This window comes from Macaca thibetana, chromosome 2 (assembly GCF_024542745.1).
Source record: "Macaca thibetana thibetana isolate TM-01 chromosome 2, ASM2454274v1, whole genome shotgun sequence".
Lineage (NCBI taxonomy): Eukaryota > Metazoa > Chordata > Mammalia > Primates > Cercopithecidae > Macaca > Macaca thibetana.
In genome coordinates this window covers 63556069-63583177 of record NC_065579.1, presented here as the reverse complement: position 1 = coordinate 63583177, position 27109 = coordinate 63556069, and the positions used below count along the sequence as shown (strand labels likewise).

The following is a 27109-nucleotide window of genomic DNA, read 5'->3' as shown; positions in this document are numbered from 1 at the left end:
TGAGGGCTCTGCCCTGGTGACTTAATCACCTCCTAAAGGCCCTACCTCATAATACTGTGCATTGGGGATTAAGTTTCAACACAAACTGAAACTTTGGCAGGTACATAAACATTCAAACATAGCACTGATACTCTTTGTATGCTATAATATTCTCTCCAACAGAGGGAGTCAGAAGGTAGCAATTTGCTACCAGTAGCTCCAAACACTGATCCTTACAGCAATACCATACTAGAGAAAAAGGCTTGTCAGGATAGCCTTGAAGAATCCCACAGGAATACTCTAGTTGGCCCTGTTTCAATCATGTTCCCACCTCCTGAACTGTGTTCAGATAAGGTGAGGTACCAGGCCATATGCTCTGCGGTCAGGATGGGTGTGTAGTCTGTTGCTAGAAGTCAAGAAGGGTGCTAGGTAGATTAAATACTTGAACCCCACAATTTTACATCCATTATCTCATTTTATCCATACTTTACAAGGGAAAAACTAAGGAACATATCCAAGGTCATACAAAAAAGCAAGAGTTTAGCTGCCTATGGAACCCAGATCATCTAACTAAATCTGGTATCCTTTCCAATACTCTAAATCTCTCCTTTAAAATATTTTCTAGAGCAAATAGATCTATTTCATTTGATATCTCCCAACAGGAAACTAGATTAAGTGACTTCTAATGTAACTTAACTCTAACATTCTAAGATAGGTCACTAATTGGTTTAGTCCAGGCTTTGTGTTATGATCTGGAGTCATTCATTCCCTAATTAATTCATTCGATACACATTTACTGGGTACCTACTACACACTATGTGTCACTGACACTCTTCTCTTGCTGTATTGCTCATCTAGGAGACTTAATACTAAACAAAGCCACTAAACCACATAGCAACTGTCTGACCAAAAATGGAAAAAATTAGTACAATAAATTCATACACACACACACACACACACACACACACACACACACAGGGAAATGATAGATCTCATGAAACTGAGAAATTTTTCATGGTACAAAAATCATATAATATGTAACAGTTTCACTACCAATGAGTATAAACCACTAGTTTAAAAAGAAAATTCATCAGCATCAGACTACAGACACAGCTATAAAGTAAAGGAAGAAAAAAATGCTCTGTAGGGTTTTTCTTTTAGACCTTAAATGTTGTTGTTCAAAAGTTCCTCTATGTTATCATTTTATGATTGCTCCCTATTTTAAAAATATCCATACCATGTATTAAACATCCATCATATCACACCAGACAACTTCAAAGACACAACTGGAAATTACTTTGCTTTTCCAGCTGTACTTTTCTGAGAGAGCTTCTGGTTAGAAAAGATAACACAGCCCAGCTTTGATTCTGGGCCTTTGTTGATGTTGGTGTATTAACGTCACACAGGTTAGAGTTTTCAATCTTTAAGTCGTGGGATGTTCCTTGTACATACATCTGGCAAAGGTAAAGGTGAAGAAAAAGGCCCCCTATCCCACTGTCTTTCAGAGCATCTATTTATACAATACTAACACATTTGCCTTAGGTAGAAAACCCAACAAGTCTGACTTTCTTGATTCATCTGCAAAACAGAAATAATATATGCTGTGAGGCATTGAGTATCAATGATTATTTACAGGACTAAACAAGCTCCTTGGAATATACTTGAAATAAAACAAGCACAAGTGCCTTGCCTCTTAAGGAAGTTCCTTTATCAATGAATGTTTTACATATCCAATAACCAAAGCAAGTCAGGAGAGCTCAGGAGAATGCTGTCATAACGACCATCTATTCTAGGTCAGAATGCAGTCCTGTGGCTTAGTATCTTGACTTTGTACCCACCACCCACAGCCACCACTGGCATAGCATATTCATAGCAGAGCTCAGAAAAGGAATTTCTCACATTGAAACAAACATCCCCCTACTTAATCAGAGGAAGCCATAGTCAGCACAGCCAGCAGATTCTTTTGCTCCAAAGTCAATTCAATGTACACTTTTGTTACCCTAGAACATATTCAGCATGGGGTAGCCATTAAGCGGGAAAGTTCTAAGAAGTCCTTGGTTTTAAAAAGCTTACACTCTTGGTGTGCAGACTGCCTTATCGAAATGAAACAAAAGAGCAATCATGCAGTGGAAAGAGATCTGAATTAAGGGTTCTGGTTCCAGGTTTACTATTTATCAGCTTTCATATCAAACATAGCAGTCTTCTCACTGCATTCATTTTCAAACAAGGACCTAGCTAGATGGTCTGTAAACTGCAGTTCCCACATTCTAAAATTCTAATCAAGCATCAAAATGCATGGGACAACCTATTATGGCTCAGAAATCATTAAGAGAGGCCGCTGCTGAAGCCCTCCAGAAAGAAAGGTTTCAATTGAATTACATTATGAATCCACAGAGAAAAAGACGCTAGAGGAAAGGGGCAAAGGGGCAGGTAGGTATACAACCAGGCTTTTGGGCTGTAACATAGGTTCCTGAAGGAGACCCTCTGCTAGGACCCTGCCTCAAAGTTCCTAGATACAAGACCCATCTCTCTCATTCAGCTGCCCTCAATGCTGCCTCTTCTCCTTCTATCAGTAGTACTCCTTGGTGCTAGAATTCTGAATCCAGAGGTTTGTGGCTATGAGATTAGCTTGTATTACAGCTAGAATATCCACCACCATCACCTCATTCAAGAAGATCCTTTAAAGAGTGTCAGCACCCTGTAAGACTGCAATGAGTAGAACTAGAAAGATGGGGTTTCTGTCCTTTCTCTGGCCCTACCCCAAACTAGTTGTTCAGCTCTGGACCAGCCACTTACTCTTTAGACTTCATTTTCCTCCTCCTCCTTCATTTTCTTCCTTCCTTCTTACTTACATCACTAATTTCATCTGAAGATCTCATGTATCTCTTATACATGAGATAATAGGTATAATTAAACCATAAGGTCTTCTCAAAACATATGGTAGAGTTATTTTCATCCTTGTTATGATTTGTTGAGATAATGAATTAAGAGTTGGTCTTCTACTTCCAGTAATGGCAGGTTAGTTTATAGTAAAACAGCCTCCTGAGAACACAAGGACTCACTAAACACTTTACAACTAGTGTAAAAATCCAAGACTATAAATTCTGTTAATAATAATCACATTAGAACAATATGCCAAACTCAATTGAATTGATGTTTTGATCACCTAAATGGCTAATTTAAAGTAAAACTACATTTTATTTCCATCTATTTACCATTTACGCTGTAAGATACCACGCTAAATAAATAAAAAAACTTCTCAAAAAATTCATGATTCCCATTTCCAAAACTCACTGGCAGTATAAACTGGAATGAGAAGTTCAATTCTGCGCATATAAATGTGACACTTACAAATAGGGGTTTTAGTGACTGGTAAATCAGAGTTGTAGAGCAGCGGCTGTTGTAAATGGTCATGACCATTTCTTGTTTGATAATAACAAGCAGTTTCCATATTTATAATTCTAGAAGCTGATTTCAATGATTAGGAATAGCTTCTTGATTTTCTGCTTTTTACAACTTGAATTTGGGCAGATGCAGTTTATTCTGAAAGGGAATATAAAACAAATAGGAGAGAATAGTCGTTTTACATACTTTTGCTAAGCTAGGCAAAAAATGAACTTCTAGCATGTCTACAATGAGGTTTTATTTCAGTAAAGAGCTGACAAAAGGACAACATACCAGAAAGAAAATCTAAATGTGAATTGTTTCCTATTATTAACGTCAGAATTTAGCTTGTAATTTCAGGTTCACTTTGCAAAAGCACCATAACTGACCTATCTGTGTCCTATATGGAGAAAAATACCCTATTTTACAAGTGTTCCCTTTACTCTGGAGATTTTTCTCTTTGATAGGCCATGAGGTACTATATACTACATTGAGATTGAGGAAGGCATATGCCGGTATCTCTATCAAGCCTTGGAATAGCAAATGTTTTTCAGGCACCAACTATACTAAAGATGCTGCATTTTTCTAACACCTAAGCTAAATGACTTACTAAACTATTTTGTTTTGTACTAGAGAACAATGGTAGGTAGGCACTGACTTCCACATTTAGAAGTTGCCCCATTGATTATTAGGCTAGATTTGGCTAGCTAGACTTGATTATTTCTTCTTATTACAGAACATATCAAAATTAGGAACAATTTCCTTTCTTGGCTAGATCTTTTGATTCTGGAAGTTTCAGATAAAGAGAGAGAGAACAGCCAAAAGTTTTTAATGTCCCTGTCCAATACAATATTTAACTATTACTCACACTGCTTCCGACCCTTTGCAGAAGATTGGATTCTTCAATGTATCCAAAATTTCTAGGCTTCAAGCTGGTATAGCTGGGTTTTGCTCATAGCCCATAACCAAGCTCTGTGGGAGCAACTGATTGACAGTTCCAAAGAGGATAATTGTTTCCCCAGGGCAGAAATTGTGGCTCAATGGCAACATCCAATCACATCCACTTTCATCATTTACTTCTGTTCTAAAACAAACAGAAACAAGTGAATATAATTTCTAATGAAAACAGACGTTTAACAGGACATTTGTTACACTGTTTTTGTTTGTTTGTTGTTTGTTTTTGCTAAATTAGCTCATCTTCTCAAAAGGGGGCACACAGATGATGGTTTAACTTGCCTAAAAAGAGCAGATAATAGACAGAAGTTGTTCATTCCATCTGCTTCCCCGGAGAATAAAAATAAAAAGCATCTTGTGAAGGTATCAGGAGTCCCAGAGCCCAAGGAGAGGACTGTCCTGAGACTTTATTACTTTTGAGGCTTCAAATGCACCGCCACATGCTCTACTGAAAATACTATTTTGCCCATCAGAGAATAGTTCTTGGGGCATATCAAATGCAGTAGCATCCTACAATGTCTGAATTTCCAACTCAGCCTCCCAACTCATTTAAAAGCAAGGGATGACTGAAGAGGAAACTGGTATTTTCTTATGGTTAACTACTTTTCTATTTAATATTCTGGACACCATTTCAATATTCTTTGATGTGATGTGATTTGAGAGCAGTAGTGAGAGAAGAATACAGCTATTTCCCAAGTGTTGCCATGGGTTGAGTCCATTTAAGAAACCAGTTGCATATGCCATTCGATGGCCTAAAACTTGTTAAAATAAGGCCATATTTTCTAAGTTATCTTGAGTGACTAGAACAACTTCTAAAGCCCTTTCTTAAGAATCAGGAAATAACACATATGGTTTTTATGAAGCTCTTCAGAATGATAAAATATTAATTCAGAAAGTACCTTCAAATAGAAATAAGGCAAGAATCAGATGAACTGGTTTCTATAACATGTGACTCATTCCAATTTCCTTACAGGCTTCAGCAGGAGCTGCCCAAAGTCTCGTGATCAAGCTTTACTATATCTATAGTGAGATCCTAAAAGGTAGAGTAGTTTCATTTAAAACTAAACTTCATCAGTGAATAGGGAATAAATAAATTACTCTTAAAATGGAACTTTTTCTCTTTGTTCCATGAGGTCATTCTTAATGTAAATTGCCACAAGTTCTAGCTACATCACTAGTAATAATCTCCATGTTAATTCTATAGCAACTCCAGCTGAATAGGCATTAGTTTCACTCCAGAAAAGAGGGAATTTAGTACCTTTAGTAGTTTATTCGCTGGCAGAAATCAGGTCCAATATTTAGGTACCTACCCTTTTATTATCCAAATTTCAATACTAGGATATGGTCAGCTTCACTTTATCATACCCTTTATGAGAAGAGAATCCATGTCTGTGTTAACTATGATTGTATTCTTCTGCCTAGCACATTACCTGACATATAGATGGTTCCTTAAAAAGACAAAAGTTTTATTACATAATTTTGCTTATCTGCAAATATCAAAAGTGTATAAATCCTTTTACTTTTTACTGCTCTGGGAACCATTACTTCATGACAAGTGACTTCAAAGTAGATACTGAGATATCCAAATTCAATCCATCTCATTGTAAGTACCTGTTAGAGTTGTATGGTCCTGAGAATATGAAAGAATATAAGATGCCATCTAGTTCAAAAGCCCTTAGACTTAGATAAGTCATTTGTACAACTTGGGAACCAAAAAGATATAAGTGATGAAACTGGTGGGTGATGGAGAATTATATGAGTACTTGGGGGGACTTAGTAATGTATAAATAATCTAAACCCAGGGACAGAGGAACATATAAGACTCAGGGCCTGTTTTGAAATCCCTGAGAAAGTAACTATAAAATGGGTTCTACTAGCATCATCCAGATCTCCTGCAATCTAGTCAGCAGGATATTTTTTTTTTTTTTTTTTTTTTTTTTTTTGAGCTGGAGTCTCGCTCTGTCACCCAGGCTGGAGTGCAGTGGTGCGATCTTGGCTCACTGCAAGCTCCGCCTCCCAGGTTCAAGCCCTTCTCCTGCCTCAGCCTCCCAAGTAGCTGGGACTACAGGTGCCCACCACCACACCTGGCTAATTTTTTGTATTTTTAGTAGAGATGGGGTTTCACTGTGTTAGCCAGGATGGTCTTGATCTCCTGACCTTGTGATACGCCCGCCTTGGCCTCCCAAAGTGCTGGAATTACAGGTGTGAGCCACCACGCCCGGCCGTCAGCAGGAATCTAATCAGCATCCAGATGGGAATTTCTGGTCATTAGTAACCTTTGTATACTGAGAAATGCCCTGAATTACTCGATACTTGGTAGTTTCCTTAGTGATGAGACGAAGTGCTCTGGGTCTCTGCAACTCTAGGTCTTAATACTAACTGAAATCCCTGGTCATAAGTAATCTTAGTTAACTGAATTTTTAACTGCCTTCCTCAAATGGGGTTGTATCTTTTATGCCGCAGAAGTTTAGAAAGTTAAGTATAAGTATATAAAGATTTTTAGGAATAAAATAATTATTTTTCAGGAATCTATTAATTTTTGACATTTTATATATTTGGAACATTTGAGAAAATTTGAGGATCACTGTATTTATAAATGTGATTTATTAAATGTGAAGTTATTTACTATCCAGTGACATTTTAAATAAGACAATTTAAGTTCTTAAAAATAAACACATATATTAAATTTATAAGGACAGTTTAAATGTTTAATTAATTTTGTAAATGAGACTAAACGTTATTCAAAGGCCCTTTGAAATTATTACTAACTTCTGTCTGACTTATACATAAAAAAGAAGAAACTAGAGTTGGAAGCTGTACTGAAAAGCCTAAAGTAGTTTTAAAAAAGTAAAAGCCAGTTTTTAAAATCAAAATTAAACATTATTAAAAGTCTTTTTGTCACATACAAAAATCACCCTGGATAACATAAAAAGTCGCATATCACTCACTGCCTGTGTCTTTACCATCCTAATATTCAGCCTGCTGATTGGCCGTCCCCGTCCCCGCAGCTAGCCTTAATGCCGAAGGTCATCTAGTGATTTAAAAGGGTAACTGCAGCCGGGTGCGGTGGCTCACGACTGTAATCCCAGCACTTTGGGAGGTCGAGGCGGGCGGATCATGAGATCAGGAGATCCAGACCATCCTGGCTAACACGGTGAAACTCCATCTCTACTAAAAATACAAAAAATTAGCCGGGCGAGGTGGCGGGCACCTGTAGTCCCAGCTACTCGGGAGGCTGAGGCAGGAGTAAACCCGGGAGGCGGAGCTTGCAGTGAGCAGAGATCGCGCCATTGCACTCCACCCTGGGCGACAGAGCGAGACTCCGTCTCAAAAAAAAAATAAATAATTAAAAATAAAAATAAAATAAAATAAAATAAAATAAAAGGGGTAACTGCAGGCTCTACAGTTATGCAGGAGGGAAGATTACTAATTTTTTGCTGTCTTTGTTTTCTGTTACTCTTTACAGGAACACACCATAGTGAAAAGCAGAAATTGCCTAACTTAAATTTCAGGAGTTTCAGTGAGTTTCGACTGGTGAAATCTCATCAGATTTCTATGTCCTTGGAAAAGATGGAAAGTAAGAGAAAAGGGTTTTGTAAATTTCTGATACCTGGAAAACTGAATAAAAATGTAAGAAAATGGTGAGATAGTCACTACTGTGCTGCTGTCTCACAGTGTGGCTATCTTATAATGCAGGCCTTCTAGTAACTACACCTTCTTAGCTGCCAAGGGAACCTGGTTATGCTAAATTTCACACCACAATTGGATCATGTTATTGTCATGAAGACAGTCAAGGAGATGAGTAAAATAACTTTATATCATTAGCATTTTGAGATAAAGCTCCCTCATCACCACCCTTCTACTGCTAAATGAGATTGTCCAAAACAAATATTCTTAGATCTTTAATGTGTGTGTGTGTGTTTGTGTGTGTTTGTTTGTGTGTGTGTGAGAGAGAGAGAGAAAGAGAGAGAGAGAGACAGAAACTAAATGCATAAATGCAGTTGCTGGGTTTCAGCTGCCTCAAAGAAATACACCGTCTATCCTTGGGAGATGGGAGACCATATACTGCACTCCTAAAAATCAAGTCCTTCTTATGTGCAGGAAAAGTAAACAGGCTTTGGTGGTCTTCAGGTTTTATCCATTTAGAAATTCCAGGTGGTTCCTTCCAGGGTTGAGGTATTGGAAGCCTGGGGAGGAGAAGGGGTAGGCTGGGAGTGCAGTTGGTCTCTAGAGTCTTAGAAGCCTGGCCCTTATTGCCATAGAGCTCCCTGAGGTGGCAGACTTCTGAGCAGGCTACCCACAATGGCTGTGGGCACTGGCTGGCTTCAGAGCATCCCGCCCTTGGCTGACACTATGGAGCCTGCCTGCAGAGACAAGAGCTGTGGAGAGGCACTTTTGAGAGCTCCCCACCCCCCAAGGAGTGAAGTGCCATTTCAGACTTGGTAAAGTGGACAGAAGGGGTCATGGTGACCACAGTGATGACTCAGGACCAGACGTCTGCCCATGTTCCCAGGACCCATTTAAGCCCTGGGAGTCCAAGGCAATATAGTGTTGCAGGGGAGAGGGCACTGGGGGGAGAAAGTTGGGGAAGGAACCCCAACAATGGGTGACATCAAATACCACACCAGCAAGCAGGGCTCAAAAACTGATTTAAGTAATAAAAAGAAAACAAAATGTTTTATTGAGCCCAGGTTTCATAGAGCAATTCACATACCTACTTGCTTATTAACTTCCTAATGCAAAACAGAAATAAGCAGGTATATGACATTTTGATGTAGCTTTTTTTCTGAAAGGGGGATATTTTTCTACAGTCTAAAACAAACTATTAAGCTTTCTTAGCTTTTGTACACATGACAAGTAACACAATATTTGCAACAGATATCCTCTCACTCCGAGAGTCTTCCTCCATCCGTGAGCCTGCCAGGCACTGTAAGGCAGCACGAGGGCGACACCCGCGCCTGCTGATGATGCCTGCTGGCTATTAAAAAACATTTTTGTGTGCCTTTTATATTTAAGACAACACTGTCAAAATGGCCACAGTCAAATATCCTATTTTGGAAGAAAGCCCAGTTCTTAAGTGGCCAAACGATGATCTCAGATGAATGAAGAAGCAGAAGAACATAGTTGTCACAGAGGCCAGAGGAGAGAAAAAAGCAGAAGGAAAAAGAATCTCTCAGAAAAGGCTTGTAGAGTAGTCAGTCTCCTGAATCGAAGACCCTTAAAATATCTGTCTAATCCAACTCTTCATGTATTTAGTGGGCTTCACAAATTTTATTCTAAAACTAAATAATATTAATGACAATGATTTTTACTCATTCACATAAAAAGGATTTCAAAGCCATTATCCCAGTCTGAGGAGATTTTTCATTAACCATTCCAGTGTTAAATAACCCTTCTCTTTAATCTGTTTTATTCCTGGTACTGTACTTTAAATCTGGTCTTCTATTCATTTGTATGTATCATTGTACTTCCAAGTCTAATAACTTGAACACGGCATTTTTAACTTTAATGTTATTGCCCAGTGTTATTTACTGCCATCTAATTTTTTATCATTAGCAAAGTTGTCAGTAATGAGCCTTTTCTCTTTTCTGGATTTAAATTATTCCAGGCAAGAGTATTTTATTAGTTACTAGATCCATGAAACAACATGCTTCTGATTGTTCTCCTTCAGCCAAATCAATGGTGAACTATTAATGGTTCTTAAAGTATCATTTTCAAAAGTATTTTTTTATTTTAGAAATATAGCATACTCAATTTTTTACTATGGATATTTTTATACCAAATAAGAACTCTTAAGGAAAAACACAATCCATACTTTCTTTATTATGTTAGAATACTTATGCATAGTTTAATTTGTCAGACTCAGTTTTATTTTTCACAGCTTAAAGACTCTAACTTACATGATGGTTTCTAATGGAAATTTCCAAACAGATTAGAGTGCAAATTTTCCAAAGGTTTTACCATGCTGCTTTTCCAAAGTACTATGCAGAAAAATCTTGGTTTCTCAGAAGTTATTCTGGATTTATTCAACATTCATTCAACCATTCCTTTATTTAAGAATTATGTATCACGGCCGGGCGCGGTGGCTCAAGCCTGTAATCCCAGCACTTTGGGAGGCCGAGACGGGCGGATCACGAGGCCAGGAGATCGAGAGACGATCCCGGCTAACACGGTGAAACCCCGTCTCTACTAAAAAATACAAAAAAACTAGCCGGGCGAGGTGGCGGGCGCCTGTAGTCCCAGCTACTCGGGAGGCTGAGGCAGGAGAACGGCGTAAACCCGGGAGGCGGAGCTTGCAGTGAGCTGAGATCCGGCCACTGCACTCCAGCCTGGGTGACAGAGCAAGACTCCGTCTCAAAAAAAAAAAAAAAGAATTGTGTATCACCTCTCTACCATGTGCCAGGTACGACTGTCCTAAGTGCTAGGCTTATATAACCATGGATAAGACAAGGTTCTTGCCCTCAAATAGCTTTCTGTCTCATAAGATGAGCAAATAAACAGGTAATCACCATACGGGGTTGTTAGTGCCATGATAGTATAAGCAAAGAGAGTTCAAAGGAAGGGCAGCTCAACCAGTTTTTCCCAGAGAAAATTCCATCAGTGGGTGAGTCCTGCAAGTGAGGATTCGCGTGCAAGTGTGCATGTGCAGCTGGGGAGAGGGAAGGCACAAAGGCATTAGGGCAAGGAACAGGAGAAAGTTTTCCAGATGGCGCTTAATCTTGACCCATAATTGTTTTGTTTATCATTTTGGTTTGAAATCTATCTAGAATTTTATTACAAACAAAGAACAAAACGAATATTAATCACAATGTAAAGACTTTATAACTCATGGGCCATCATATTGTTGGCATACCCTATGACACAGGGATGCCATTAAGGTCCATTGGGCTTTGCCATATGTGTCCTAAACTGTCCTAAATTGGCCTTCCTTTGAAATCATGTTTTTTTTTTTAATATGATTCTCTCCTTCTCTAATCTGCTATCAGTGTTTATGCATATAGGAGTCCCTTTTTACCACCACCTCCCCCCAACTCCCACCTTTTTTGCTTTTAATAGCTGTGGACTTGGGAAATAAATAACCAGGCTTATGAAAACCATGCCTAATATAAGAATACATAAGCTCTGAGTGATATTGGAGGAATTCTGCTGTGCCTGAACCATGTGAGATATGAGATACAATATCTATTTTAGTCCTCCAGAGATCACTTTGCTTACTGTACACTGATGTGTTATATTCAAGATAATTAAGGCCAGAAATGCAAGTCCTGGAAAGTCAACAATTTCTAAAAGTTGAAACACTTTCACTGACCTTTCACTCTATAGTTTACATAATAAAGTAAGTTTTGAATCTATATAACTAGCTAGAATAGGATACTTATAATGCTAATAGATTGAGAGATTTCTTTAATAACTTTAAGCAGTAGTGGAATTCTGAGACCAAATTTGTCCCACTAATTCATGTGCAGAATGCTTACTCGATGTCATTGAACCAAATACTATCATGTAAGCTTCTAGGTCAATAAGGGCAGAAGATAAATTACATGAAGTTGTGAAAGACCAGAAGCAAATAGCATAAGAAGCATTCAAGAATCCTAATTCCCTCTCTTGTCCTCCAGCACTTGTTCTCTGAGCTCTTGAGAGTAGTGCCTGTGTTCTTCCCCAGGAAGTTTAGCTTGGAACAATGTACAAAATAGCACAAAAAATAGCTGATAAGCAAGTGTTTATATAGTTTAAAAATTAAAGTCACTGGCAGAAAAAGAGTTTGATGTTTTGTTTCTAAGTTACTTTTAAATTGGTGGTGATCAGATTCATTTTCTTTCCTATTTGGAGGGCCTGACTCCACCAATAAGCTCCATGGTTTTAATCATGCACGTATTCAACCCAAATGCCTTTCTGATACCTAGAAATGGAATAAGAAGCATATGGAGGAAAAAGCAGTAACTTAACTTAGAAACATATGTTTCTCAAAGGGGTTGCCAGAAAAAAAAAACAGAATATAAAACTGGCACTCATCTAGCAGCTATCTTAAAAAAAATTTTTTTTAAGTAGATTGCAGAGTGTACTGGAAGAAGAAATATGTAGGCAGGCATCTTTTTTGAAATCTGAGATCATGCAAGTTGAAGATAACAAAAAGAATATTTTTATCTATATTTTTCTATTATCCTCAAATGAGCTATATCATAGCAGATGTGTTACATTTTAGCATCTGGACCATTATTTTTATTTCAGTAATGCATTGAAAGCACTATCATGGCAAAATTTTTAATAATTTCTAGTGGTCAAAAATTATATCTAGGATATATAAGAGCTCCTTCAACTCAATACTAAGAAGTCAAACAACGCAGTAAAAAAAAAAAAAAATCAAAGATTTGAACAGAAACTTCAAAAAAATGCATGTATGAATGGCCACCAAGCACATTAGCAGTCATCAGGGAAATGAAAAATAAAACACAATGATATACCACTATGCACCTATTAGAATGACTAAAATTAAAAAGAATGTCTAGGCCAAGTGTTGGCAAAGATGTGGAAGAACTTGAACTTTCATACACTACTGGTAAGAATAAAAAAAAAACGATACAACCATTTTGGAAAACAGTTTGTCAGTTTGTTATAAAGGTAAACATATACTTAACATACAACTTAGCAATCCCACTCCTATTCGCCGGAGAAAAATGAAAAAATGAAAGACGTACATATTTGAGTACTCAAAATATGTGTATCTTTAATTAACAGTAGTCAAAAACTGGAAATTAATGGTAGTCAAAAAACTGGAAACAACCCAAATGTCCATCAATAGCTGAATGAATACACAAATTGTAGTATATTCAATGGAATACTAGTCAGAAATGAAAAGGAATGAATTATTGACATAAAAAACGATATGGATGAATCTCAAAAACATTATGCTGAATCCCCAAAACACCAGATATGAGTACATATTATACAATTTCATTAATATGAAATCCTAGAGAAGACAAATTTGTATCTATAATGACAGAGGGCAGTGATTGCCTGGGGCCAAGGATCAGGGTAGAGAATGACTGGGAAGGGGCACAAGGAACATTCTGGAGTAATGAAGTCTAGATCTCGATTGTGGAGGTATTTATACAGCTATATACATTTATCAAAACTCACTGAAATGTACTTAAAATGGGTTTGTTTTACTGCAGATAAATTATACCTCAATAAAGTTGATTTTAAAAAGTAGTTTCATGCTAACAAAACTAAAAAATAGTGAAATCAGATTTTCTTCGACCTCTGACATCAGGGTTCACTGTCTACTCCAAGGTGGGCTAGATTTCCTGCTCGTTGCCCAGAATAAAGAATTTACCTATTTTAAGGCCGGGCGCGGTGGCTCAAGCCTGTAATCCCAGCACTTTGGGAGGACGAGGCGGGCGGATCACAAGGTCAGGAGATCGAGACCACAGTGAAACCCCGTCTCTACTAAAAATACAAAAAATTAGCCGGGCGCGGTGGCGGGCGCCTGTAGTCCTAGCTACTCAGGAGACTGAGGCAGGAGAATGGCGTGAACCCAGGAGGCGGAGCTTGCAGTGAGCCGAGATCGCGCCACTGCACTCCAGCCTGGGCAACAGCGTGAGACTCCGTCTCAAAAAAAAAAAAAAAAAAAAAAAAAAAAAAAAAAAAGAAGTTACCTATTTTGTGACTTCATAATCTAACTTTTTGTTCATTATCTCCTTCAAAACCCATTAATCCAATTCTTCTAGCTGTTGGAAGGCCTAAAACTCTCTAAGCTATTACTTGAGCCTCTGTTCTTCTTCCTTTTAATCATGGCCCCTGGAACACGTCATCTATTTCCAAAAATTCATATACCATCTTCATGGTTTTTGTCCACAGGGTATCCCATTAAGCATCTCATCTATCCCATGAAAACCTGTTTCATATTCAACTTACCCCATCACAGTATGCATTGCCACCAAGTAAACATCTCAAAGTGGTTATCAAATGCAACTTTTACAAAAGAAAGCTTAGGGTTATCTACACCACTCTTCATCACTTCCTACAGACATTCTGTTTCCAAAGTCTCCCCCTTTCTTCACTGGAGGACCTCCCATTACACTGTAAAATCTTTGCGGAAGGAGCATTTATTTTTCAGCATTTTAATCCTCACAGTAACTATAGCAATGCTCTAAACTTCACAATTTCTTAATAACATCAAGTAAATTAGTACATACCTAAAACTACCAATGTATCTGCTATAATTACCGCTTCTTCATCATTTCCACACGACACACTTCAATCTGAGCTCATAACTCTTTTGCATGGATATTCACACTCTAATAGAAGGTCCTAGGGGACCCAGATAAGTCAATTGCTAGAATTGGTAGCATTTCAGACCTTAGTAAAAGACAGGAAGACCTCTTAGTATCTTTATCCCTGCTTTTAAGGGTTTGCTCTCCCAATACAGAATCCTATTAACAGAAGGCAGGTCCATGGTTGTATGGAGAGTACATACCCTGGCAGAGGCTTTACTCTGTGGATGCCACGATTTATTCCTCTGTGATTAACAGGCAGTTAGATGTGATAATATACGGGGAAGCCCTTTGAAATGCAACACCAACAGATATAAAAGATTATTTCCTAACCTATAGCAGGTGGGAGGCATGAATTTGCTCAGAGATGGCAAAGAGATCCCTGTTTGTATTTGCCTCAAGTACAGCTTCAGGAAAAGCTCACAGAAAGGTTTTCCCTGGGCCCACGATGGAGCTTGCAGATTACATACCCTAGATGATCTCTAAATTACCATTCAGCTTTCAGGTACGATTCTAACCTCATCAAAACCACACATTTTATGGCTTTGCACACACCATTATCCACATTATTCAGGTCTTCCCAAGCCTTTCAAATCCTAACTCTCCTTTCTCACTACTTCTAATGTAACACAGATTAATCTCACAAATTGAGAAGCCTTTTCTACCAGCTTCTCTGTTTTCCCTCTTGAATGCAGAGATACAAACTAATCTCAGGGTTCAACACTCCTCCTCCATCACTCCGAGCAGCAGAAGAATTAGCATTAGTATGGAATCAATGCCAAATGGTCCACGTGTTAGGACGTGGGACAGTTAAAGTTGTTGGGTCCACTCTGTGTGCTCCTTTTGGATTCCTCTATTTGAATCACTAGAAGTTACTGGTCTTCCTTTGAATTGCCTCTTCCCATATGTGAAAAGGTTGTGTCTTGCTTGTCAGGACTCCTGTCTTGTGAGGGCCTAGGCTAGAAGGCAATGCTAGTATACTCTCTTTTTCTCCCCCTGGGGTTTATTTTTCTCATTGCATAGGAATGGCAAGAATCCAAGAAAAAAAATTAGCCCTTAGTAAAAGGGGCCCAGGCAGACTTCTTTTAGTCTAAGTCATAGACCAGAAGGATAAAGCGAATACCCACTCACAAGTGGTTGAGGCCAACCCACCAGACCTCTAGCTTCCATGGAAGGCTCTGGGGTCAAAGCCCAGCACAAGGAGGAAGGTGCATTTGCTAAGGTCTGCTCTGCAGAACCTATGGCAGTGCTACATAGCTATGGTTGAGGTTTGGTGACCTGTCTGGCTACCCCTCAAAATCTCCATCAGAGATACATAACATACAACCTCACCCTAAATCTCATTACTCTGACAGTGACATACACTTCTCCAAGAACACACTTAACATTAACCTTTATTCAGATTTCTTACTTCTATTTGGCCAAACATAAGAGATTCAAAGGATAAGACTGTTAATATCAAAATAGTACACTTGTGGTAGGAAAATGCCAATGAAAATCCCAGTTATTTATGAAGCTATGCATATCTCTGATACCCAAAGCACCACACATGAAAACTAACTCTTTCCTCATTACAGGTGACTGGATGCTAACCTATCTTGTTTGGTCAAGCTCTTTAATCTCCAAATGAGGTATAAAAGTACCATAATGTTAAAGTAATTTATACAGTAAGAGAAGTTCAAACTTCAGTTCCGGAATCCCCAAGTTCAAGAAATAGCTTGAATTTCCAAAAGAAATTGCTTACCATGGTGCATATCATCTTGATTACCTGTGGCAGCCTGCAACCAAGTTGCAACATTTAAAAATAGTTATTTCAATTTCTCTCAATAAACAAAAGCACAACTAAAAGAAACAATAAGAACTTATTTACCAAATATAATTATTAGGAAACCTTTTAAAGACATGTACACAAAAATAAATAAATTAGATTTAGGAAATAACTGGGTTTAAAATGGAAAAGAAAATAAAAGCCATGGAATTAAACTGAAAGCTTGAAAGTTTCAGGCTCTGGCCAGGCGCGGTAGCTCACGCCTGTAATCCCAACACTTTGGGAGGCCAAGGTGGGCTGATCACTTGAGGCCAGAAGTTCATTTGAGGCTGGCCAACATGGCAAAACCCCATCTCCACTAAAAATACAAAAATTAGCCAGGTGTGGTGGCGCATGCCTTATTCCCAGCTACTGGGGAAGCTGAGCATGACAATCACCTGAACCTAGGAGGCGAAGTTTGCAGTGAGCCAAGATTGCACCACTGCACTCCAGACTGGGTGACCAGTGAGACTCTGTCAAAAAGGGGAGGGGAAGGAAGGGGAAGGGGAAGGGAAAGGGAAAAGAGAAAGAGAAGGGGAAGGGGAGGGAAAGAAAGTTTCAAGTTCTGAATATATTTCAAGATTGAGAAGTCATCATAGTAAGCATCATTGTTCTTCCGACATGCTTAAACAGAACAGCCAGGCCCTTCTTTCACTTGTGACTTCAAAGAGTAAATAGTTAATATTCATGACAAGATCTATCATGACAAAAAATAAATACTTCAGCCACAACCCCTTCCTTTCTCCCAGGATTAAGGGGTATTAACTAGGTCAGTACATCACCTTCACATTTTTCACAAACCCAGAGCTACTTCTACAAACTCTGAAGACTCCCTCAACCCACCCACATGGGCAGAATTTAAAGCTCCTGGGGGAAAAAGAAAGGACTAATTTACAAGTTGCTATAAACATAGTTCTTAATGTCGCATTGTTCTAAAATCTTCTAAAAACTCCCCAACTCCTTGGCTTCTATGACAACTGCGGTTCCCTGATTTTCCCCTTAGTTCTTTGATTTCTTCTTCTCAGTCTTTTTAAATGGACTTTTGTCCAACCTCTCTGTAGGCAGTTCTCTGTTTGGCCCTTTTTTCATGCTAAACTCCCTCCTTGAGAGAGGGCTTGCTTACTTTCACGGCTTTAAAAAGATAAAACTATCTTCAGGCTTATGTTTCCAGATTTCTATCCTGAACCCAGGCAACTCCTGAGCTCCAGACAAAATTTCCAGTGGATCAAAATGGACATCTACATTAGACCAGTGCTAATATCTCAAACGTAGTAAGTCTAAAATTGAATTTGTTAACTTTCTTCCAGAGCCAGCTCTTTCTTTTCCATTGTCTCTTAGGTAACAGCTTCACCTTCTACCAATTACTCCAAACAGAAATCAAGAAACCCCCATGTCTATCATCAGCACGTATGATGTTTTATACCTATGTTCTCCATTTCCTTTCCATGCCATGGCCTTCAGGCAAATCCTCTCCCTCCTTCATGCAAATTCCTCCTCACTCCTCCTACACTATCACCAAAAGCCTCTCTGCCCCATTCTCTTCCATCTTGAGCTGATCCCTTACCTTACTATTATTTATCTCTTCTTCACAAAAAAGTTTTTAAGATCTATGTAGAAAATGTAAAATTATTAACAAAGCACTCAAGACCTTGACAATCTAGCCCTGTTTGTTCTCTCTTGGCAGCCTAATCTTCTACCATGTTTCTGAATACCCTTCACTCTTGCCACTGCTTGTATATGTTGTTCACCAAGGTTCGGCCTTGAACAATTCTTACCCCACCTTCATATTTGTATTTTTATTCAGTTGTGCCTTATTCATGCCATTCCCTGAGCTCAAAATGAATTCCCCCGTCCTCTACCATAATTGTATTCACCACTTAAGCTTTAGCTGAAACACTAGCCTCTCTGAAATCACTCTCTGCACTGCTATACTATTGCCTGTCCCTATAAGACAGTATTTATGGGACACTACTCATCATTACAGTTAGTTGTTTATGCACTTAAATACCCTACTTGGTGGTAAACTGTTCCAGAGCAAGGACTCTGTCTTGGTAATCACCATATGCCTATACTATTTATCTCTGTGTGTTCACATTAAGTGGACAGGCTTCCATAAATATTTGGTGAAAAAAATCTCATCAGTCATCTTTGCTTCTGTGTTACAGTATCTGTTTCTAAATGTAACATATACTTTAAAAAAAAAGAAAGTAGTAATAAGTAGACTACATACAGCCTCAAATTCTTTCAAGCAGACTTTTTCTCCAAGTTTATGAGTATTTATAAAACAAGGCTCCAAGAAACTGATAAACAACTATTCAGCAAAAATTATTTGTTTGTGTGAACAACACCGTATTTAGTTTTTATAGTTCCAAATGTAACGAAGATGCATATTCCTTCTTGGTAGGCCATTTTAAAGTCAAACTTCCACAATAAAAGCACTCTTACACCATGCATTTGATAATAAATAAAACATAATATAAACATAGCCTACTACTTAAGAAAGAAAACCAACAACAAAGTCTCTTGAAGACTTGATTGTAACCATTATGGGGTCATTCGAGTAGAAAGACTAACAAAAACTCAAAACTTTTAAAGTTAGACAGTGGATACATTCAAACAGGCTAATATCCAAACACAGACAATACCACGAATTAAAAAAACTTCTTTCTTTGCTGAATATGCTCCTTTTGCCCCCTTCAGAATCATTCTCTCCCCTTCTCTTCTCTGCTACACTCTGCCCGGAGAGGCTGACCTGCATGGCCTGCATCAACGGGGCTCCCTTACCTTCTGGATTCTTGTAGGTTTGGCTAAGGGGAGACAAGAGATCAGAGGGTAGGAGGAGAGCAAAGCTGGGGTATTCATCTCCTTGGATTCTTCCCTGACAGACCACAAGCCGTGGCTGCATTCCTGCTCCAGCTGGGCATTCCCTCCGTCGTATGTGCAGCTCCTGCTAGTTTCCAGGAACATGATTCCCTCCTCTTGCCCTTACATGCTTGGGGTAGTGATAGTTTCCCACTGTTGCTAGCCCAGGAACACTTCATTATCCCTTTTTGATTATCTTTAACTCTGCCATGCTTTAGTATTAATTAAACATGGTGACAATACTTAAAAAGGAATTTGGCTAGAGAGTTTATGACAAAATCTCAGCAAAACACTTATATGCACAAGAGGGAAAACATTACATTGCCAAGAGAAATGAAGAAGTATACAGAAAATAAAAAATAAACTTGAGAGAAAAAGAAAAACATATGCAGATAAGTTTTTAAAAATAATTTTATGATAAATTCCTGAACATAAATTGCATAGTTATTCTTAGTTTTGGATATGATTTGTTTTAACTACTTTCAAAAAGCTAGGTACTTCAATGAACAGAAAATATGTAGACCAGAATTAATATTAATATTGATAAGAAAGTTTTCTTTAATCTTCATCCTAAACTATTTATTTCTCACTATATTTTTACAAAGCCCTGCTACTGTTCTACTCTTGTAGTCTGAGATATTATCTCGAACTTGTATTTCTACTGCCTTCCATATTCCATGCCTTCCATGTTCCATGGGAGCTCTGCTTTTGTTCCTTGTAAGTATGTATTATATTCTGCTTCTAAAACACATACACTGGTAAGCAACCCCTAAAATAGTCCCCAATAATCTGAGCCCCTGCTATTTATGTAATTGCTCCCTTGAATATGGGCTGGACCAAGTGACTCGCCTCTAACAAATAGAGGATGGACAAAATGATTATTCTGGAGTTACAAAAAGACTATGGCTTCCATCTTAAGTACTCTATCTTGCTCTCACATTTGCTTGTTCTAAAGGAAACCAGCTGCCATGTTGTAAGCTGCCCTATGGAAGCTTATGTGGCAAGGAACCAAGGGAGGCCCCCAGCCAACAAACAGTGAGGAATTCAGGCTCTCTGTCCAATATCCCACAAGGAATTAAATTCTGCCAACAACCACATGAGTGAGCTTGAAAGTGAATCCATCCTGTCAAGCATTCAGATGAGCATTCAGCCACAGCCACCACCCTGACTATAACTTCATCAGAGCTACTGAGTCAGAAGCACCAGGTAAATTGTGCCTGGGTTTTGTTTTGTTTGTTTGTTTGTTTGTTTGTTTGTTTGTTTTGTGAGACAAAGTCTCACTCTGTTCTCAGGCTGGAGTGCAGTGGCATGATCTTGGCTCACTGCAACCTCTGCCTCCCAGGTTCAAGCAATTCTCCTGCCTCAGCCTTCTAAGTAGCTGGGACTACAGGCATACGCCACCACACCCAGCTAATTTTTGTATTTTTAGTAGAGATGGGGTTTCACCATGTTGGCCAGGATGGTCTCCATCTCTTGACTTCGTGATCCACCTACCTTGGCTTCCCAAGGTGCTGGGATTACAGGCATGAGCCACCACACCTGGCCTGCCTGGGTTCTTAACCCACAAAAATTATTATACAAATGTTTGCTGTTTTAAGTTGCTAATTTTTAGGGTATGTTGTTATGCAGCAATAGATAACCTAATATACATACTGATCCAGACACCTCACCTTGTTTTTTAAAATGGACACTCCTACAGAAATACAATTTGTAGAATCTAATAGAAAAGCACCAAGGGAAAAATATAAAAATTTAAAGCATCAGAACACATGGTCTTTCCTAAAAAAAAAATAATAATAATGTTAAGAAAGGGCAGGAAGTAGAAAGAAAACTAGCAAAAATTAGAAATTGTTCAATGAATAGAAGCCCAAAAGGAAACAATAGAAATGAAAGGCTAAAACCAACGAATAAAGGAAAACTAGGGCTAAGATTTTAAAAGGTTTAAATGAGCAATTAAAATGTAAAGCATTCAAATAAAAAGAAAAATAATCTTAGAAAAAATGATTTTTTTTAAAAAAAGTTTTTAAAAAATGTTTTGTCTAGTTCTACTTTTCCCATCAAAAATCAAATGAGAATAGGGTCAACCAATACTAGAATTTTAAGAACAGAAAACTGTGTTAAACTAAGGAAGGGAAAGAAGTAATGAAAGATAACATAAAAATCTAGATATATTTCAATCTGCAGATTTTTATGACTTCCTTTTGGTATACTAAAATAAACTGCATATGTCTCTTGAAAATCACTTGTTACAATCGTTTAAAACAAAGCACTTGCAATGTATATAAATATGATTATGATTATGATTATGACTATTAAACAAAGATAGTCCTAACCTAAAACTTACTGATTTAAATGCAAGCTTAACTTTAATGATGGGGGTGTCACCAAAAAACTAGTTAAATAAAATACATATCTCAGAACTATTAGATGGGCATTCAAAAGACTGGAAAGCTAATATTCTGAGCTTATCAATAAATCAGTGTCAACCTGTAAGACTATAATGTTCCAAGATGAACAGGCTTCAGGTTAGAGTATAATGAGAATATAATGAGAGTATATATAATAGAGTATAATGAGAATTACCATTGGCAGAATATGCTCTTTATAATTAGATAGTCATAACAAAGTAGGGCCACAATGGGAAGAACATTTATTCAGAAAGGCACTTTATATATTGGAACTGGTAGGGAAATGCAAAAATAAATTCCATATAATAAACATATAAGAGGTTAGATTAGCAAATCACACAGTCAAAACTACCCTTAATATTCCTTAGAAAAGTCATGGAAACAAAGAATGTAACATCGTTCAATGAGTCCAACTCAGCCAGTCCCTCCTCCAGTACTAGAGCAGATCTTTATTTTTCTGCTGTGAACCAAATGAATAAGTTGGATCGTATTTTACAAAATAATTTATCTTTCAACACCAAAATCACACCCAGCATGTCAAGAGGCTCACAACGTGAGACACACATGGCAACCAATATAACTGAGGAACAGCAGGTTCACATCTCACATCTCAGGCTGGATCCAGGAATAGCATAGGGAACCACTCATATCGTGAAACATAGATTCTCATATTGTGAAAGATAGTTTTTCTCTCTCTCTCTCTCTCTCCTTCCTTCACTCCCTCCCTCTCTTTCTCTCCCTCTCTTCCCCCATAATATAATGTGCATGTGATAATAAGACACTGCAAATGAACATGATAGAAGGTCTAGTTATAAGTGCAGCTATCAATAATATAGCACTGATACATTAAGAAGGCAAGTCAGTAAGAATTTGGCCCACTGGCTTGAGTTCATCCTCCCAATACAAGAGTCTACAGTCACACTCTTTACCATCTGTTCCTCTTCCACACTTGGGTTATACCAAGTACTCATCTACATGGGAGACAGACACATCAAGGGGCATAGAAACAACACTGCCCAAAAAGTCAAGAGAACTGGCTCTAGATCAGCTCTACCCTACACTAGTTGCATGAACACGAGCATGTTCCATAATTCTTCTAGGCCTCAGCTTTCTCTTTTTAGAAATACAGTATTCTAGATAGTCATGTGTCTAAGATAATTTTCAGCTCTGGATCATGGCTTTATTTCTCCCTACATCATGTTTTAAAGGGGTATGTGTGTGTGTGTGTGTGTGTGTGTGTGTTTACTGGTTCTGTGATAAATCTCTTGTGAAGTGTTACAGCCTAATGCTTAAGAGCTTGGGCTCTGAAGTCTGGTAGACCTGGGTTCAAATCCCAGAGCTGTCATTTTCTAACTGTGACAATAGGCAAGATGCTAACCTCTCTGAGCTTCTGTTTTCCCTTCTAAAATAGGGACAATAATATTCCTTTTGGCAATAGGATTGCAAGGAAGATAAATCAGATAATATACATAAATCACCTAGTAAAATCTAGCACATTTTAAGCTCTAAATAAATGATGATGATGATGATGATGATGATGTTGTTACTGGATAAAAGTTTATTAAATGTCTGGCTAGGGTGAAGCTCCAGACCTTACTCTGTAAAGAAGAATAGGAAGCAAATGATTCCCAGGATATCAAAGCAATATCCTTGCTTCATTACTTCCTTATGCCAGTCTATAAAATTCCCTAAATCAAATTCTGTCCAAGGTATCATGTCGACTCTGCGTTTCACAGTCCAGGACAAGCTTCTGAAGTATGGACAGTGGTCTGCACTTACACAGAAACAGAAAATCTGTTTAAATGGAGATTATTTGCTTATATGAGAAAAAGTCCAGTAAGGCTATATGAGATTTTATCCTGCTCTAAAAATCACACCCTGTCTCGTATCAAATTAAAAATAAAGTTTAAAAGGTAGATTTAAAAGCAAGGGAAGAAAAAGAGGGGGAAATGTTTAGAATTTTATAATCTACTTAAAGAAATGTTAAGGAGCAGAACTTATACGCCACATAAGAGAGTTAATTAAAAACAAATTATTTGAAAAGGTATTGTTATTAAAAAAACATAATTATCATGTTTCTTTTGGTTAGCTTCTGTCATTCAAAGAGCGATTTAATCCCAAATCACAGAATCACTTCATTTTAGAAAATATAATTTAGTGCCTACTCAACATGAAAATGATGATAAAGACCTTAATGACAATCCACTTCCACTTCGTGAGTAGCAAATATATTTTCTCTTCCTATATGATTTTCTTATTAACATATTCATTTTCCTAGCTTACCTTATTGTAAGAACAGCATATAAATATATGTTAATCATTTATTTTATTGGTAAGGCTTCTAATCAACAGTAGGCTATCAAGAGTTAAGTTTTTCGGGAGCCAAAAGTTGTATTTGGATTTCCTACTGCAGTGGGGTGAGCACCCCAACCCCCATGTTGTTCAGGGGTCCACTGTATATGCATTTCGTGCTTTAAAAAAAAAAAAAAAAAGTATTCACCTGGCTTACAAAATGCTTCAGCTGATGAGTTTTCCACTCATTTCAACTTCTGGGACATTCTGAGTTTTCACTGCCCCATCTTACCTGTTTGTTCTCAGTGGCATGTATTTCAGTACTTTTTTTGATCTACATGTACTGCTCTAAATCTCAACTAATTTTTTTTCTCTAAACACCAAGTTCTTGATTTTTTGTTAGCTTTCATTTCACCAAAGTTACTTGAAAATAAACCGTCTTTCAAAACAAAATATAGATGAAATCAAACATCTCAAAGCACTAATCTCAATTTGTCTTACTTGTTTGTTTGCTTTTAAGAGATGTGGTCTCGCTCTGCCACCTGGCTGGAGTACAGTGGCGCGGTAATAGTTCACTGCAGCCTTAAACTCCTGGGCTCAAGCGATCCTCCCACCTTGGCCTCACAAAGAGCTAGGATTACAGGTGGAAGCCACTGCATCTGATCCCTGTCTTAGCTCTCAGAAGGTAAGAGAGTGCTCAGTTTAAAAGTAACCACTACTCATCCTTTTTTATGGCTGCATAGTATTCCATGGTGTGTATGTGCCACATTTTCTTAATCCAATCTGTCACTGATGGACATTTGGGTTGATTCCAAGTCTTTGCTATTGTGAATAGTGCTGCAATAAACATACGTGTGCATGTGTCTTTATAGCAGCATAATTTATAATCCTTTGGGTATATACCCAGTAATGGGATGGCTGGGTCATATGGTACATCTAGTTCTAGATCCTTGAGGAATCGCCATACTGTTTTCCATAATGGTTGAACTAGTTTACAATCCCACCAACAGTGTAAAAGTGTTCCTATTTCTCCACATCCTCTCCAGCACCTGTTGTTTCCTGACTTTTTAATGATTGCCATTCTAACTGGTGTGAGATGGTATCTCATTGTGGTTTTGATTTGCATTTCTCTGATGGCCAGTGATGATGAGCATTTTTTCATGTGTCTGTTGGCTGTATGAATGTCTTCTTTTGAGAAATGTCTGTTCATGTCCTTTGCCCACTTTTTGATGGGGTTGTTTGTTTTTTTCTTGTAAATTTGTTTGAGTTCTTTGTAGGTTCTGGATATTAGCCCTTTGTCAGATGAGTAGATTGCAAAAATTTTCTCCCATTCTGTAGGTTGCCTGTTCACTCTGATGGTAGTGTCTTTTGCTGTGCAGAAGCTCTTTAGTTTAATGAGATCCCATTTGTCAATTTTGGCTTTTGCTGCCGTTGCTTTTGGTGTTTTAGACATGAAATCTTTGCCCATGCCTATGTCCTGAATGGTACTACCTAGCGCATGTTCTCACTCATAGGTGGGAACTGAACAATGAGATCACTCGGACTCAGGAAGGGGAACATCACACACCGGGGCCTATCATGGGGAGGGGGGAGGGGGGAGGGATTGCACTGGGAGTTATACCTGATGTAAATGACGAGTTGATGGGTGCAGCACAGCAACATGGCACAAGTATACATATGTAACAAACCTGCACGTTATGCTCATGTACCCTACAACTTAAAGTATAATAATAATAAATAAATTAAAAAAAAAAAAAAAAAACTACATAAAATGAAAAAAAAAAAAACAAAGTTCAAAAGATAATAAGTAAAAAAATAAGTATTTTATTTGCATTTTTATACATGTATAATATTTCTAATTCACTAAATATTCTTATTGCATGTTTTCAATGTCAAATATTTATTAAAATGGCTACAAAAACGTTATTAATATTTATGTCTTTAATAGTATACTATTTTCAGAATAATTTTAACTTTATATTATCTACATTATTATAGTTATAATTTCATAATGGACTTAAGCAGATTATTTAAATTGACTGGACTAAGATATGACTTGTTAAAGACTTATGGCACGTGTCTAATCAGCCTCTTTGTTTGGCTTCCTTCTAACTGATTCTCAAATGGTGAGTCTGTCACTGTAAGCTCAACTGCCTTTCCTTGGGTTCTTTTCTCTGTTGTCTTAAATAAGTACTTCAGACTTCGACTACCATTTATTATTTCATACCATTATAAACTCCATGCTGTCATTTTCAGTGAATTTGAAACAAACTAAAAATAAACATTCTAGTTTCCATCTTAAAAAAAAAAAAAAAAAAAAAAAAAAAAAAAATAAAAGTAACCACTAGAGGGTCTTGTTTTCCTAAACTCACCACAAGGCCCCCAAAATGTTTGCTTTGTCAGTATAGAATACCTAGAACTAAGAATAAACAGCAGTGAGATACAACAGTACAAACAACAAAATACATCTATTAAATTTTTAATAATTAAAAGAAAAAGGAAAAGAAAAATTAGCAAAAATCTTCCATGATTAATTTCTTCAAATTGTCACTTTATAGGAAAATCTGAATATGTATTGTTCCTGTGGATAGAGTTCTGAATCTAGAATTTGAAAACGTGATTCTTTTCTGACACTGCCTTCCTAGCAGTAGAATATTCATTTAAGTAGCTACTTTTTAACTTGAATGCTCATTTAAGTTCTTTATGCCTCAGTTTCCTTTGCAACCTCACCCAGATGTGGCAAAGATGAGACAGAGTAAAAAGATATGAAATATCCTCTTCCTATAGTAAGTTTATAAGAAAGACTTTCAAACAAAGCAAATAACAGAGAGGAATAGTGTAGACATGAAACATCAGGTTAAAGACCCTTTTCTATAGAAAAGAATCACCTGGAGAACAACTTTTATTTTTCCCTTTTGGTTGTTTATAGAAGATTCCATTTTTCACTTGGAAGATTTCTTAAACAAAGAGGTCCTCCCTCCCTGCCCAGTAGAATTGGCCTTTCTAACAAGTTCCCCAGTGTTGCTGATGTTGGTGCAGCTCTTTTCAGGAGACGACACTTTGAAAACACTGTTTCAGAATGCTGGATGGTATGCCATGTCCACTATCCAGTTATCCTCACACCCAGAAGGATTGGTTTAGAGTAGATA

General features: G+C 37.7%; 1 protein-coding gene across 5 annotated transcripts in view; it reads right to left on the bottom strand.

The window, feature by feature from the left end:
* The window catches only part of PPM1L (protein phosphatase, Mg2+/Mn2+ dependent 1L), a 309827-nt gene that overhangs the window by 130225 nt on the left and 152493 nt on the right, over positions 1–27109 (bottom strand). Inside the window, exons 2-3 of one of the 5 annotated variants that reach the window (XM_050779927.1) lie at positions 4232–4447; positions 3331–3522 (exon numbers count right to left, since the gene is read on the bottom strand). The exons of 1 other annotated variant lie outside the window; for it this stretch is intronic. In XM_050779927.1, coding sequence (XP_050635884.1) covers positions 3331–3399 — 69 coding nt within the window. In that variant the 5' untranslated portion in view covers positions 3400–3522; positions 4232–4447. Of the gene's footprint in view, positions 1–3330; positions 4196–4231; positions 6389–27109 lie in introns of those variants that run through there. 3 more of the 5 variants (XM_050779924.1, XM_050779928.1, XM_050779925.1) reach the window with 3 other exon arrangements.